We start from the raw sequence: 16735 nt of genomic DNA on the forward strand, positions 1-16735 counted from the left end.
TTGCTCAGGGCCACTTGGCCAATGAGTGTCAGGGCACACAGATCTTGACTTCTGGAAGTCTTTGAGACTCCAAGGCCAAGCATCTACCTTGAATGTCAAGATGCATAAAATAAAATCTAACTGCACAGGAAATCATTCATCGATTACCACCTGGCCTTTCTGTCATCTGGCTCCTGAGCTGTGAAGTTTGTGGATACACTCTTCTTCTTCTGGGTCAGGCAGTATGAGAACTGGAGGCCAGATCCCATTTCACAGATGATTATATTTTGCAGGTACTGAAATATCAGGAAAGGTCTCAACCATTTATTCTGTGGTCTCATCCAGCAACAGCACAGACAGCAAGTGAGGGCAGAGGAGATGTGTGATGCTGGGGAAGGTGAGCCACACCCCCACAGCCATAGACCATCCGTCCCTTCTGTCCTTGGGAGCCATCTTGCCATGGGTGTCAATAATAAAAAGATAACAAGGAAGTTCGCCACAACACATCCCTCCTATTGGAGACACAAGGCAGAGTCACGGCTTCCTGACTGTGGGATAGCTCTGCACGAAGAGCATCCTATAAGAAGGTAGCCTAGCCTATTGGTCATTTGGCGGCTAAGGCCTTTGGGGGTAAGGGAGAAGGAGGAGAGGAAGGGAGACAAGGCTGAGAGCCGGGCAGGGACAGACTACTTACGTGCCTTCCATCCTGCCCCACGTTAGTCTGACCTCTCACTACTGTTCGAATGTTGTCATCCAGTCTCCTGGCAGGAAAATAAAATGGCATGATTCATCAAAACTATCTCTACCTTGGGCAGAATGAAGTCAGAAGTATTCTGTAATTTACTGCATAGCTTCTCGCCTGCAGATTCCATGCTGTTTCCCCAAAAAAACTAAAGCATTTTTTAAGAAAAGAAATAATCACAAATGGCTGAGGGAGGTCCAGGCCCCGACAGGGACAGTGACAGTGACAGCCTGGATGCCAGGAGCCCATCAGAGCCCCTGGAAACCATGGCTGTCTTGTCTTGTTTGTTTAAAAATGCTACACGGGCTTCAGATTCCAACACGAAGGAACAAGAGCCAGAGGCCCAGGTCCTCTTCTTCTCCACACAGGCCAGGCCGCCGAGAGCTGAGAACAAGGAACACGAAAGGCAGTGACACTCTTTGGCAACAGGACATATAATTTAAACAATTCAAGAGGAAAACTCGTCCTGAGCAGTCTGGCTAGTTTCAACACCTTGAAGGAGGCTGAGACGGCCCAGAATCAGCTCTCCATCATCCAGGCCCAGGAATTCAGTCTGTGGATCTTTACAGTAAAGGCTTCTCACCCGCCGTTGTTCAATGTCAGCCAGTCCACATGATCTCACTGAATAACTGCACTTCGTGTGTGAAGAACCAATAAAAACTACGGGGCAGGGAAGAGGGGCGGAGTGAAGGTCTGAGTGTAAGCTGGGGTCATCACTGGGATCACCCCCAGTGTCTCTGCATACCTGGGGGAAGGCCATGTGGTCTCCACTAATAATTTGCTGCCATTAAGTCCACAACACTTGACATCCCTTACAGTTCAGTACTAGCCACAGTAGAAAGCTCTGCTGGGGTGCTCTGATATGGTGGAAGGAGCACTGGACTTGGAGCCTGGGTTCAAATGCCACTTCTAACACTTACTACCTGGGTGACTTTGAGCAAGTCACAATCTGAGTCCCAACTTCATCACCTGTAAAATGGGAATAATATTACCCACAATACCTGCCTCACAGAGTTCTTGCAAACAAGAAATGAGATAATGTCCATAAAGTGTTTTGTAAACCTTAAAACACCAAATAAAAGTCAGCTCTTACTACTATTGTGAACCTACTCAAATTTATTAGTGGCATGGGTTACAAAGGCTCAGAGGCAGATGAAGGGAAAAAAATCATCCCCTAGACTCAAAATGAACATTGCCTTCATTGAAAACGTAAGTAATCTAAGAATGGGAGGTCCAGTGCCAACCTCAAACAGTTAGGCCACTTCCTGGGCAGGAAGAAGGGCAGGGCCAGTCAGCTCTCTCCACTCCTTTGGCTTAGAAATCCCATGGTCACTGCTAGGCACACACCCCAAGGAGGTCAACAATCAAAAGAAAGGTCCCATACACAACAAAATACTGAGTAGCCCTTTTTGTAGTGGCAAAGACCTGGAAGAAGGCATATGCCCATCAACTGGGATATGGCTAAACAAATCGTGGTACATCTAGGAGACATTCATTGGTGTAAGCAACTCCCGGGTGAACAAATTCCCATAGCCAATTCAGTTGAGTAACTTCTCTGTAATTTAAAATCTTAGAGAGCTGTCAAACTCCATTATGCAAAACAGGGCAGAGAAGCAGACTAAGATGAAATTGGGAAATGTTCAACAAAATACATTAAAATACAACATAGACAATGCCAACTTGTGGTTTTCTAAATCAATATGCAGGCCTCAGTTTTTATTTCAGTTGGACACCACAGGCCTAAGCCCTAGGAAGTTACATGACCTGTCACATGGTCATATGGCCAGTATGTATCAAAGACAAGACTCAAACCTTGGTCTTCCTGACTCCAAAGCTGCCTGTTTTCACTACATTACACTGCCTTTCATGGCATGTGAATATAATGAAATCTATGATATTATATAATATAATGAAATGATATGATGAACACAGGGAAGATTGAGACAATTTATATGAATTGGTACAGGGTAAAGAAAGCAGAACTAGGAAAAAAAAGATACACAATGACTACAATAATGTAAATGACATCAAAATGCTCAAAACTGGATACTGGGAAATTAAAATGATGAAGCTTAGTCCCAAAGAAAGATATGAGAATGTACTACCCTTCCTTCTTTGGGGAGGTAGGAGTGGGGCGGGGGGCAAGGATTAGAAGGGGAACAAGGGGGCCAACCAGGAGTGTGGAATGTTGCCCAGAAAGTTCAACTTAAAGGATGACTTGGTTAGTTTTGCTGAACTTTTTTCAATTCTTTGGTAAAAGGACTAGCTCTCTGGGAGGTAGGAAGGGGGAAAAAACACTGGGAAACATAAGTGATGTAAAAACAAATGATGTCCATAAAAGTTGATTTTTAATAAAATTAAAATAATTTCTAACACTAAGTTGGTTTCCCCTTGACACCTCCCTGGCAAGTTCCAAAGCCCACATTCTCCAGTGTCATCTGGTGTAAACGTTAGGGCCATAAGCACAGCTCTATTTTACTAAGTCTAAAGAAAGCTCAATGCAGGTTGGTCTGCTCACAGGGAAAAGAGCCAGATCATTCATTACAAAATCCAGCAGAAGTGCTTTTTGTTTTTCCTTTACTATCCAATGTTTGAAGCTAGCCTTGCTACTGCTCCCTCCTCTTTGTATGACTAATTGAGAGCTGACCCTAGAGCTAACCTCTTTGGCACAAAAATCCCACAGAAACTCAGATGAAAGTGAGGTCCTTAAAAAAAAGTCAAGATAAAACTTGAGATTTCAACGTTCCCTCTGGCTCCACACTATCTAGAAGATAACAGCTGAACCAACACATGCTTCAGCCTGAGCACAATTTATGAAGGCAAGGCAAACGCTGGGTTACATACCTTATTTTCAATCGAATCTTGTTCACGACTTCATCTATGTTTGCCAGAGACTAAGGAGGGAAAAAAGAGAGAGTCAGTCTAGCTGTTCTTTCAGTTAATAGAATTCCCCTTCCTTGGAAAACAACAGGCCGCATTTGTGAACCCTCTAAATGAAAACAAATAGCAAACACGGGCTGTTTTAGAAATGAAAACCGGTCCCCTCTTTCAGCCTCAGCTACTACAGATGACAGAAAATTTGAGGAGATGCTGCCCCCTCGTGGGTAAAGTTGAAAAGGTACAAACGTAAAGCTCAATTTCAAACATTCAACAACCAGATGACCAGTCAGCTGAGGTAGCTGAGAGCTGGGCAGGGCCTGAGGAGTCAGACTGTTCTATCCCTTCATTTTAGTGATGAGTTAACGAAGGCCCAGAACAGCCATCTGCAAGCCTGTTCAGAGCAAAAAAACACTGGCAACATCAAATATCTACTTTCCATGAAAAAGTCCCATTTGCCACTTTTCTACTGCGCTAATCAAGCCTTCAGAGACCTTTCTCACTGTTGTTGTGAATAACAAAGAGGGGCTGGCAAAAGAACATGGAGTTTAAAATGCATACTTCTCAAAGTTAGGGTGTGGAAGAAAATGCAGGAAGAGGGGAAGGAAACTGTCAAAGGCAGTTTCTAATGATTTTCTGAAATCCATGGGCAGCTTTAGTCAAAAATATATGAGATGAGACAAACTACTCTTATTGGTGAGGCCAAAGTTATTGTATTTCAGCAGAAACGCATACAGAATGTTACCCCTGGGGGTCTGGAGACCTGGTCCGAGCTCCATCATTTACTTAACTCTGGGCAGCTATTTCACTGCTCTGGGCCTCAGTTTCCTCATGTGTCAAATGAAGGGGGGAGAAGGGGAAAGAATGCCTAGCACAGTGTCTGGGGACTGCTTTAACAAACGCCTGTTGATTAATTCACTGCTAGAGGGCACTGCTTCCCCAACTCAGGTCAAGAACCAAATTACTGACACATGGGTTCTCCAGCAAGCTCTAGAAGAATTCTAAATTCTCAATCAAAATGCCCGGAGGGACTGAACATACTTGTCAATTCTCCATCCATGACATCCCTGGTAGACACACAGAAGAGATTCTTGTTCAGGTACAGGCTGGACTCAATGGCCTCTTAAATTCCTGCCAACTCTGAGGTTCTGTGATTTCTGGCCCCTCCTGAACCTTCCCACAGCCAACACCTTGATTCACGCCATCCTTAACTCTCCCCCAGGTTATAATGGCCTTTTAAAAACCAGTGTCCTTGCCTGAATCCTCGTCACTTCCTGTCCATCCCATGGACTCCTGATCAATTGGTCCCTTTGAAAGACAGGCATGACACCAACGTGCAATTACTAAGAGCCGTCGGTGGTTCCCCACTAGCTACAGGGTCGTGTCCAAATTCCTTACAAGGCATGCTGTTTTAAGGTCCTCCATAAGCCAAGGGTTGCAGAATCACAGATTTAGAGCCGGAAAGGAAAGGTCATCTAGGCCAACCTTACTGAAAGCCTCCAGTAAGGTTGGTCCCCACTGCTGCCCACAGCAAGCATGACTTTCAAGTGACTGTGACAGTAAATGAGTGAGAACCTTGACCATAACCTTGAGCCTGAAATACCAGGCGCCACGCTGAACTGGCTAGGCACTGTTGTGGCCTGGCCCCTGGCATCTGTGGAGCCTTGATCATTTTTCCTTCCCACTATATCTGCAGCACTTTATCAATGGTGAAGTGAAAACACAGGCACATTAGGCAACTTCTCCGAGGTCACAAGTGGGGACACAGTCAAAATTCAAATCTCCAAGGTCACAATCTGAGCCACGGTCAAGATTAGAACCAATCAGCTCTGTGGCTGACCCTCCATCCACCGCAGCCTGGATCACAAATTCACTAGATGCATCAAAGGACATTGAGCCAGCATCTAGGGATGAGAGGAGCGAAGTGTCACCATTTCACTTTTGAAAATTTCTAGAATGTTCTACAATCTCCTTGGTAGCTATCTTCAGAGTTAAAAAAAAGTCTTGATTATACTGGAAAGGCAGCAAGGTGCAGGGGGTACTGGCTTTGGAGTTCAAGGATTTGAATCCTGACTCTACCACTTACTAACTAGGCAACCTTGAACAAACAATGTCATCTCTCTTCAAATAATCCTTTAAAGAATTACCAGGTGGAAAAGGCTCCCTCCTTACTTGAGCTCATACCTGTTTTTTTAAACAGGTCCCATTCTTTATTCAAGTCAGATGCTCCCTAAATTCTCCCAGGTAGATAAGATTCTGCCATTCATTTTTTTAGAGTACCCCCCCCATAATACACCCTCACTCTTACAATATTACTAAACCACACCATGATCTACTCTTTTCCCAGTTCAAATCCTTCTAGCTCACTGCCAACAAATATCTGTGTGCCCTGCGGCACAAACAACAGCTCCTGTTTCCAAACTTTGCCTGCTTCTAACAACAAACACTGACCCTAAAGGAAACTGAGCAAGCCATGGCGCGTTTATTTTGTTCTCTCTTCATCAAGGTTTCCTGGAAATCAATGTTAACAGGTGACCTTTGAGCACATCATCTATGCCATGCCATTGTAACACTGGGCCTAGTGTGAGGAGAACATCCCCCCAACTCCCCCCACCCCCAGCCCTATGAACTTTGTATGACAGAGAGAATCGTCTATTACCAAAGGTGTGATCAGATGTGATTCTAGTGTTACTAACCACTCTTTGGGAGGTTCTACTATATCTACTATATCTATGTCTACTATATCCACCTATATACATCAACACAGACCCATGCACCTTGGGTCAACGGGTTAAAGAGCAGAGAAAAGGGGGCACGGAGGGCATGGTCAGTATCAGGCTGTGGCTCCGGTTCTAGGTTCTTTTTTTGTTTCTAAGGAACCTTAGGCTGGGTGTGGAGAGATCTACTTCTAAACCTCTGTGACAGAATGGGCGCCATATCATCTTAGCTTCTAAGTCTGATGGCCCCCTCTCACCATCCTGACCTTTCTGCAGCTGCAGACACTGATGAGCCCGCCTTCCTTCAGGAGCCTCTTTCCTTCAGTGTCTCTGACAGTTCTTCTCAGTCTCCTTTATGGGATTCTCCGCCATGGCCTGGCCCCCGGGCACGTGTGTACCATGGGCCTTCTCCTCTCCACACCTTCTCTCATCTGTTCCCATGGGTACCGATACCAGAAGAATACTCCCAAGCTACACTGCCAGGCCATACCTCTCTCAATGACCACCAGTAGGCCATCTCCATACGTACAGCCCATTGGCATCTCAGACAAGCCCAAAATGGAATCCATTCTCTTTCTGCCCAAACTCACCTCTCCTCCTAACTTCTCTGCTGTGGGTCACAGAGGATAAACCCCTGGGGGCAAGAAGACCTAGTTTGGAAACCTGCCTGGGACCTGGTGCTGTGTGAGGCTGGTTAAGTCACAACTTCTCTGGGTCCTCATCTGTAAACTGAGAATCAGGGTTGTTGGGATGACCTCTGCACTTATAGATCTTGAAGAACTATACGGATGTCAGAAATTGTTTTTGTTGCTGTTAAGGGAACCACCATTCTTTTGGTCACTCCACTTACACCCTCAGAATCTTTAGTCTTTCCTGCCTCTCTCTCCCCATAATCAATCAGTGATTAAGTCTTGTCAATTTTCCCACTGAAATATCTCCTACATCTTTTCCTTCCCCTACCAGAAGTTCCCAAAGTGGGCGATACCACACCCTAAGGGGTGCTGGAACACTGGAGGGGGCCCCTTAGTAGCCTCAGGTGCAACTGTGAGGCATTGAACAGTTGAATAAAAATAAGGGGGTGGTGGAAGCATAAGGAAAGAAGAGAAGAGCATAAAATTTTGAAAAACCATTTGTACACATTTCATCTATTGTGGCTCAAAGTGAATGTAAATAGTAACTGTTTCTCTTTTGGCCAGCAACCCTGAAGGTCTTCCCCTTCCAGTTTGATTTTTTTTTTTTATTAAAGGGGCCATCCCTTGACTCACTTCTTAAAGAGACCTATTCACATTAGTTTAAAAGGGCCAAATCACCCACTGCACCCTGGACCATCTCCAGTCATCCTGATGGATATCTGGCCACTGGACCCTGATGATTCTGGAGGAGAAAGTGAGGCTGATGACTTTGCATAGCCCTCCCTCACTCAAATCAAAGTCAACTGCAAGTCATGTTGTCATCTCCCTGATGTCATGGTCATCTTGGAGAATGAAGGACAAACCACACAACACAACAGAGTTAAAGTCGTAGTGATCACATTACTTCCCAAATAAACACACAAAATGCAAGTTATAACCAATCAGTGGTCAAGTCCGCCAGCAGTTCTTAACAAACAAGTGTTGGCAGGTGAGCATGTCGTGCATTGTCGGGAATTCCAGTACACACTGGCAGGAACATGTGTAAAGACATGTTTACAATAGGATACTATACAGTCACATGGCACAATATTACATCATCAAAATTTCAATGCAGGAAAAATACCACAAATTTACAATAAATTATTAAATTTAAGATGCATCCTTTTTTTAAAAAAAAATTTTATATATATTTTTGAAATGATGCAAATTTTTAAAAAAATAAAAGGTTTAAGAAAGTAGATTCTCAGGGGAGCACTGAATAAATTTTTTTTTAAGGGAGCAGTAGGCCAAATAAGTTTGGGAACCTCCGGCTGCACCACCCTAATTCAGGCCCTCATCATCTCTTTCCACTAATGCAACGGCCTCCTAACTGGTCTCCTTGCCTCTAATTTCTTCCCTCTCCAATTCATCCTCCACAGTTCTGCCTTTGTCGCTCCATTGCTCAAGAATACTCAGTGGCTCCCTATTGCCTAGAGGATAAAATACAAAAGATGTTATTTGACATCTATAGCCTTACGTTTCCAAAACAGCTTCGAAATACTGTCCCATTATTCCCCCTTCTGTGTTCCCCATTACTGGCAAATTGGCCTAGCTTCCTTTAAGGTTCAACTCAGAGGCCAGATCTCACCCCAAGGCTCTTTTTCAGTGCCCACATTAATCAGTGCTCTTCCCCATCTTCCTCATATTATGGAACATTTACTTCTCTGTATTCTCATTTTGTATCCACTTGTAGAACATGTGTTTTTGTTTGTTTGTTTTTTTATTTCTTCTGTTTGTCTCTCATGCCCGGTATACTGTCTAGAGAAGGGCTTAAAAAAATGCCTGCCGATCTGAGGTACTACCTCAGACCTACCAGATTGGGTAATAAGATAGAAAAGGAAAATGACAAATGTTGGAAGGGATGTGGGAAAGTTGAAACATTGATGCACTGTTGGTGGAGTTGTGAAGGGAGTCAACCATTATGTAGAGCAACTGGGAACTACGCACAAAGGGCTATAAAACCACACAGCAACACCACTTTGACCTAGCAATACCACTACCAGATCTATATCCCAAAAGAGATAAAAAGCAAAAAAGGAAAAGGACCCAAATGTACAGAAATATTTACAGCAGCTCTTTTTGTGGTGGCAAAGAAATGGAAATTGAGGGCATGGCCCATCAACTGAGAAATGGATGACTGGGATGGAATACTATTACGCCATAACAAATGATGAGCTAGATGCTCTCAGGAAAACCTGGAAAGACTTACATGAACTGATGCAAAGTCAAATGAGTAAAACCAGGAGAACACTGTACACAGTAACAGCAATACTGTAAACAACTTAGCTATTCTCAGCAATACAATGATCCAAGACAACTCTGAAGGACTTATGATGAAAAAATGCTATCTATCCCCAGGGAAAGAACTGATAGAGTCGAAATACAGACCCAAAGCATACTTTTTTACTTCTTTTTCTTGTTTTTTTTTGTCTGTTTGGTTTTTCTTTTTACAACATGACTAATATGGAAATACATTTTGCATGACTATACATGTATAACCTATATGAAATTGAGGGTGGGACGGGAGGGAGATAATTGAGAACTTAATTTTTAAAATGGATGTTGAAAACTGGGAAAAAATAAAATACCAAATAAAAAAATTAATTTAAAAATGCCTGCTGCATGATGTCGACTAGTATAATGTCAAAAGGCAGCGGGTTTCCAGTCAAGGCTACTAGAGCAATAAGGCCCTAAAAGGGAGGGCATTTGGTGCTTTATTCATTTTTGCATCTCCCTCGACTCCAAGCACCATCCAACACATGACAGATTCTTCAACGTTTGCGGAATGAGTGTCAAGCAAATCCAGGCTGAGGCGAGACAAAGCATCAAGCAGGAGGCTGCTCTCACCAGGCATGGCCATAGGGGAAATGCCCCACCTTCCCCTGGGTAGGGCCACCTGCCTGAGCCCCAGCCTACAGCATTCATGTGCCACCCAGATATCAGAGAGGCTACTGGGAGAAACACAGAGGCCAGTGCTCTCTGGTCCCTCCCTTCTGATATGGCTTAATAGGCACTCTTGTCCACATAAGGCTCTGAGAGTTACAAGGTGTTTCCTATAACAACCCTGGAGGCAAGGAACAGAAGGGCTATCATTCCTTCCATTTTATGGACAAGGTACTGGGACTCAGAGCCCCAAGGGTGCCCCAGCAAGGAGGCATCAGCACCAGGCTCTGAGCCCCTTACCCCTCCTCACACTACCGCTCAGCAGAACGCACTGGAAGATGCCGCAGCGTCTGCCAATCTGTAGGAGCTTCTTACTCTCTGGGAGCACTGAAGGCTTACGGGAGGAAGGGGGATGAGTTCCCTGTCACTGAAGGTCTGCCAGTAAAAGCTGGATGACTGAGGACTTCTTGGGATGCTTCTTTTTTAGACTGAGTGACCTCTGAGGGCACTGCCAAAGGTGAAATTCTGGGAAATGTGCTGTTTCAATGGGCAAACACTGCAGGCTTCCAGGCTCCCAGATCTAGAGTAGGAAGGGTTCTTTGAAGTCATAGGCAAGGGGACCTATCAAGACTACACAGATATTAAGTGGATCATTGGTCTAGACAGCGTGGGTGGGGAACCTGCAGCCTCAAGGCCACATGTGGCCTTCTAAGTCCTTGGGTTCGGCCTTCCTTCCAAGGGGATTTGCTCTGTGAAGTCTGGATTCAGTCAAAAGGCCACACCCTAGGACCTAGAGGGCCACATGTGGCCTGGAGGCAGCAGGTTCCCCAACCCTGGGAGCTAGAAGACCTCAGTCACCAGCTGGCCCAATCCCCTCCTTTTACAGAAGAGGAAACCGAGGCCCAGGAACATTAAGTGATGTGTCCAAGGCCTCCCAGTGGCAGAGCTGATTCGAGACCCCAAATCCAGTGCACAAACACCTCAGACTCAATGATCCCTCTGACCTTCTGCTAGGCCAACTCTCAGCCCTGGGGCACCACTTCTATGTGACTCGTCTGCTCCAATCCCAGACTACAAGAGAGATGCACACAGTCAAACTATGGTGACTTTCTAATCTGCTATAAATGCATTCTCAAATTGGTCCCTCACAAATGCTTGGCAAACCTGGGAAGACAAATTGGCAAAGCAAGAAGAACAGGAGGCTTGGAAGGTAGACCCAAGCCACAGCTCTTTCCCTGATTAACTGTGTGACCCTGGGCAAGTCATTTCATTTCTATGAGTCTCAGTTTCCTCATCAGTAAAATGGGAATAATAGTTGCATTACCTATTTTGTTGGGTAGTTGTAAGAATCAATAGGGGATAACAGGTGTGTATAAAATACTACACATAAATTTTTATTTTTGTTAATCTTATGGAGTGACCAAATCAGTCTACTTTTCTAGGATATCCACTGAGGACTGAGAGAAAACCATAAGAGGAAGTTAAAGAAACATGGAGTTCATTTCATCTTCCACTAAGCCCATCCTAAGCGGTCATCAACAATAAGCCAGGTTCACCTCTGGCCACAGTGCTAAAAGAGGAACTGACAGTAAATGGAAAACCAACTGGACCCTGTCAAGTGCCTACTTTCTTAACATATTGTTTTTTCTGTTAGATTTTGTACTTTCTTCTCCAATTAGTCCATTGTATTTTATTTTCTTCATTGTACTTTTTTTCCAATTGGCCAATTGTGTTTTTTAGGGACTTGTTTTCTTCAGTGTACTTTTTTTCCAATTGGCCAATTGTACTTTTTAAGGACTCCTCTACCTCTCTCATTTGACTTTTAAAATCCTTCTTCAGCCCTTCTAAGAAGGCTTTTTGGGCTTCAGACCAGTTCACATTCCCTTCTGATGTTGCAGATGTGGGTTTGATGACAATGTTGTCCTCTTCAGAATTTCTGTCTTGATCATCACTCTTCTCGTAACATGAATCGATCGTACGTTTCTTTTTACTCTTGGTGTTTCTTTATTCCCTGGCCTTTAAAGAGATTAAGCTCTCCTGCTGGGGAGCAGAGGGCACTGACCCAAGCTTCTTGTGATGGGAGCCTAGGTCTTGGTCACTGGCTCTGTGTACCGGGGCCTCTTATGTTGGCAATTGGAGCCTGGAGGGTTCTGGCAGCTTATCTGGTGTTGGGCTGGAATCAGCAAGGCTGGGACTTTCAGGTAAATCTAGGTTGCCTGCTTTTCCTTTCCTTTAGCTTTGTTTAGCTCCTTTTAGCTAAGTGCTGCTGGGTGTTTATCTGCCTGGGGCCCCTTGCAGTGCTGCCTCCCTTAGTTCTGTTGAGGCACCGGGAGACTTCTTTGCTGTAGAATGCCGAGGCACCTGGTGGTTTTCTGAGCTGGTTTCCACCAGTTACCCCACCCTCACTAAGGCACTTGGAGGTACAGCTGTTGGCGTTTGCCTGCTCGACCACCTGGGCTTTGGGATCTCCTCCTGGTTGACAGTTGGAGGCTGTAGGGTTCTGACAGCTTACCTGGTGTTGGGCTGGAATCAACAAGGCTGGAACTTTCTGGCACCTCTAGGTTGCTTTTTTCAGCTCCTTTCAGACGAATGCTGCCGGGTGCTTACCCGCCTGGGGCCCTTTGTAGTGCTGCTTCCCTTATTTTTGCTGAGGCACTGGGAGACCCGTTTGCTGCAGGATGCTGAGGCACCAGAATCCCCTCCTGGTGTGCTTAAGTGGGTGTTTCCACTAGCTGGCTGGGTGACTCCTGCATCGTACTGCTCCCCTTCCCGCAGGGTAAGAGGGGCCTTTCCCGTTAATCCCTCTAGCTACCTGGCCTACTGCACTGCTGCACCCCATCTTTCTTCTGGTTCAGCTGTTCCAGGGTTTTCTCTGGGGTGATATTTTCTGGGTTTTCAGAGGGTGAGAGTGACTACCTTTTTACTCCACCATCTTGGCTCCCCAAGTGCCTGCTTTCTTAAAGGAGATAAATGTGTGAAAGGCAGCCTGGCATGGTGGATAGAGAGCAGACCTAGAAATTAGGAAGACCTGGGTTTAAGTCCTGTTTGGAGTGCTGTACCTGGAGTCTGAAGACCCAAATTCAAATCCTGCCTCAAATACTTAACCTCTGCCTGCCTCAGTTTCCTCATCTGTAAAAAGGGGATAACAATAGCACTCACCTCCCAGAGTTGTAAGGACCAAATGAGACATTTGTAAAGCGCTTTGCAAACCTTAAAGGTCTATAAAGCTAACTATTATTATTTTTATTTTTATCATGATTATTATGAGTGATAGATCCTTCAGCAAATTATATAATCTCTCAGTGTCGTATGGTACTTCCTAAGGCTCTAAGGTGTACAACAGCTGCTGCTGTTTTCGGTGGAAGGAGTTCCCTCATCAGGAGTTTCTTGCGCTGATGAAATCCTGGGTATGGTTAAAAACAACCACCACCACCTGGGTACCAAACCCAGGGCAGCAGCCAGCACAAACGGGCAGAGGGAAGAGATCTGGTTAGGAAGGGTGCAGGGATCTGCTGAAGTAAGAATTTGGCGAAATCAGAAAACTAGAAGGTTCTCTCAAAATGACTCATCCCAGACAACTAAAGATGGATTCTTTTGTTTAAATGCCTCTAGGAAAGGAGCTACACCCCAACTTCCAAATGAAATAAATAGTCCCTTGACTGAGGAAATTCTGCTTTGGGTCTCACCTAAATGCTCAACGCTCCTGTTCTTGTCCCCTGATCCCAGCCCTCATCTCCGTTGAGCAACAATTAGCTGAACTCCTCGCGCCCAACTCGGCGTGAAAGGCTCCAGCAATTCATTAATCGACAGTACAGGGGATATGACTTCAGAGAAGACGTCTGTATAATAAAAATATTTCCATCTTCCAGAAGAAGGTTACCGTATGGGCCCAACTGCAAATTCTCTACAGTGAACAGTGTCACACTGCAAACATTTTCCCTGCTTCCTGTCCATGGTCCTGTAACTGTCCAGGATGGAAACGTGGCATTTGCTCTGCAGATGGAAAGGGCAAGCAGAGCGAGACTGTGGCCCGGCTTTCCACGGCAGCCCCATTCACCTGCCATCGAGCCAAGGCAGCAAGTTTTTATTCAAGGGCTCAGTGCCAAGGCCTGGGGATGCAAAGAAAAGCTAAAGGCAGGCCTGACCCTCAAGAGCTCACAATCTACTGGGAGAGACAACATGCAAACAAGAAGATATATGGCGGATAAACTGGATTTTGCAAACTGACTGCATCAATCCACAATCACAGAGAGAAGGCAGCAAGGAAGACCAGGAAAGACAGCAGGTCATTTTTGATTCTGCTCCCCACTCCATCCCATCCCATCTGCGAGAAAGCCCACCTGACCACCAAGGCAGCCTAGAAAATAAAACACACCACCAGGGAAGAACGAAAGCTTGGAGGAAAATGGGGAGGGTCACTGGTGTATCGCACCTCTTTCCTCACTTTCACCCAAATATACCTTTTCACTTAACAAATTTACTGCTGAGTCTGGTTGATTCTTAAAGCCTAGGCAATGTGATTTCTAGCAATTTGCTCATTAGAACAAAATTCTACAACACCACAGCAAATCTGTGGCTGTTCTACAAAGTTGATAAAAATGGCTTTGACCCGAATTTAATTCTGAATTGTGAATCACCCTTCCCTAGGCCAAGGGGTCGCCACAGTAGCTAAGGAGAAAGCAGATCACAAACCTTTGTATGGGAAAACAATCTACTGCCATGAATAAAATTTAAAGAACTAAACTTACTTGTTCTGTTGGGAAAAGGGTATTGATGTATTCCACAGCATTGAAATCTGCTCGGTCCAGAGGATCCTGGCTTGGAAACACCTAAGTAAAAAGTGGGGTAGAGGAGGGAGGGGGAAAGAGAGAGAGGTTATCATTAATTACCATTTGTGGTTTCAAATATCAGAGCACATAGGAGCTGCTAGACGGAACGAGGAATACTGCCTGTTAAGAGTTTGTTATAAATATGCAAAGGGTCTTGGGAGCATGTTCTGGCAATACTATAATAAACTATGACTTCCTGCCGTGGTGTCAGGACCATAATGCCCAAGGTTCCTTGGTATTATTACTGATTCTATCCTTTCCATATTCTGCCTCCGTGGTGTCAGTCCCAGCTCGAGCGTGAGGAGCCAGTCGGTGAGTTCAGTTTGGAGATGGCAGCTCCAGCCCCGCCCCCCCGCCCCCATAGGTGAATCCTGCTGCCTTAGCACCTTAGCCCTCTGAGTCCTGCTTTCCCCACAGTGCTCTCTTGGTTGTCCCTAGTTAAGTCTTGCGGCTTTACTCTAATGCAGACATTCTTAGCCATTTTTGTATGTCATGGATGTCTTTGGCAATCTGATGAAGCCTATGGACCCTTTCCCAGTTTAATGTTTTTAAATGCATAAAAAATACACAGCATAAAAAAAATTAGAGCACACAACGGGTGGAAGGTCCCAGATCCAATGGCCTTTTTATCCCAATACTCCCTAAATACATGATGGCTTTTGACCTTGTTGACTAGGCCTCCTAGCTAACACTATGTCCTCTCTTGGTTGGAAAACCCATTCTCCTACTTTTTTTTCCTGCACCCCTATCAGTTCTCTGCCCCTTCAGGGGGCTCTTTTGTTTCTTTTCACATCCCTAGCACTTAGCACAGTGGTCAGCACATGGCGAGCACTTCAGAAATATTTCTTGTTTGACTGGCTTGTCATTCTCCTCCAGACCCCTGCCAATGGGTGTGCCCCAACATGTCATCCTCACCTCTCTTCTCTCCACAATTCTCCCTTCACCATTTCATTCGATTCTGACCTTGGACTACCAGCACTATTCAAATGGCTCCCAAACCTATCTCCTCCACTTGTGTTCCCAGGTCTAGACCCACATCTCCAGTGACATACAAGACATTTATTTGTACCTTCACGCCCCTGCAGAACCTCCAACTCATCATCTTCAACTGAGCTTATTATCTTCGACCCCAAATTTCTTCTTTCTGCCATTATAACCACCAGTGGCACCACCATTCACCCCATCTTCCAAGTTGGAAAACTGACTTCCCCTCTCTATCCTTACATTCAATCAGTTACCAAGTATTATCAAGTCTACCTCCACAATCTAAGCAGGCAGCAGGCCTCCCTTTGCAAAGGTGAGGGCGCCTGCGTGAGATATGCTGCACGTTTCAGACTCTTCTGATGTGTTGGTTAGTTGGTTCAAACTTTTCTTTTTCTTTGTTATTCTTTGCTATAAAGGAAGGCTGTCTAGGGGAAGAGGGAATGGAGAATACATTGGGAAATGAAGGTGATAAAAAGAAAGCGATACAATCGTATTTTAAAAAGTCAATCTCTCCAATTCCTCTTGCGTTCCTTGCTGTCCTCTCTGTTCCACTGCATCACCCGAGTACAAATCTTCCTTACCATCTACCTCGACTACTGATTGCAATGGCAGCTTTCTGACTTCTGTTCTTTCCCTCTTCTCTCCATCCATCCTTCTCACATCGGTCAGGCTAACCTTCCTAGTCCACGGATCTTATCACATCATCCTTCCGCTTAATACCCTACAACTATTCTTTGGGGCCTTCTGAGCAAAAGTCCCATTTTTTTGGCTTGGCAGTCAAGGTCCTCCACAATCTGACCTCTCTCATGTTCTCTCATGCTAAATCCCCACCAAATCTGGCTCCGGCCCAACTGGTCCCAGTACATACCCTGCCCTTTTCCATTTTTCCATCTTTGCTCACACTGTTCCCTGGTCTGGAATGTCTTGCTCTCCCCTACTGCTGAATCCCTTGCTGTTCTTCTAAGCCCCACTACCTCCATGAAGCCTTTCCTAACTCCCACTGGTCAGTAACGAGCTTCTGCTCCTCCTACGATGTCACTCAGCATTCTGTAT

General features: G+C 45.1%; 1 protein-coding gene across 3 annotated transcripts in view; it reads right to left on the bottom strand.

Annotated features, from left to right (window-relative positions):
* The window catches only part of VPS53 (VPS53, GARP complex subunit), a 135176-nt gene that overhangs the window by 111351 nt on the left and 7090 nt on the right, over positions 1-16735 (bottom strand). For all 3 annotated transcript variants that reach the window (XM_027861786.1, XM_027861788.1, XM_027861787.1), the window contains exons 2-4: positions 14618-14698; positions 3566-3615; positions 674-740 (exon numbers count right to left, since the gene is read on the bottom strand). In XM_027861786.1, the coding sequence (XP_027717587.1) occupies positions 674-740; positions 3566-3615; positions 14618-14698 (198 nt within the window). The remainder of the gene's footprint in view (positions 1-673; positions 741-3565; positions 3616-14617; positions 14699-16735) is intronic.

The sequence above is a fragment of the Vombatus ursinus genome, unplaced genomic scaffold, assembly GCF_900497805.2.
Source record: "Vombatus ursinus unplaced genomic scaffold, bare-nosed wombat genome assembly UNPS02014768.1, whole genome shotgun sequence".
Classification (NCBI taxonomy): Eukaryota; Metazoa; Chordata; class Mammalia; order Diprotodontia; family Vombatidae; genus Vombatus; species Vombatus ursinus.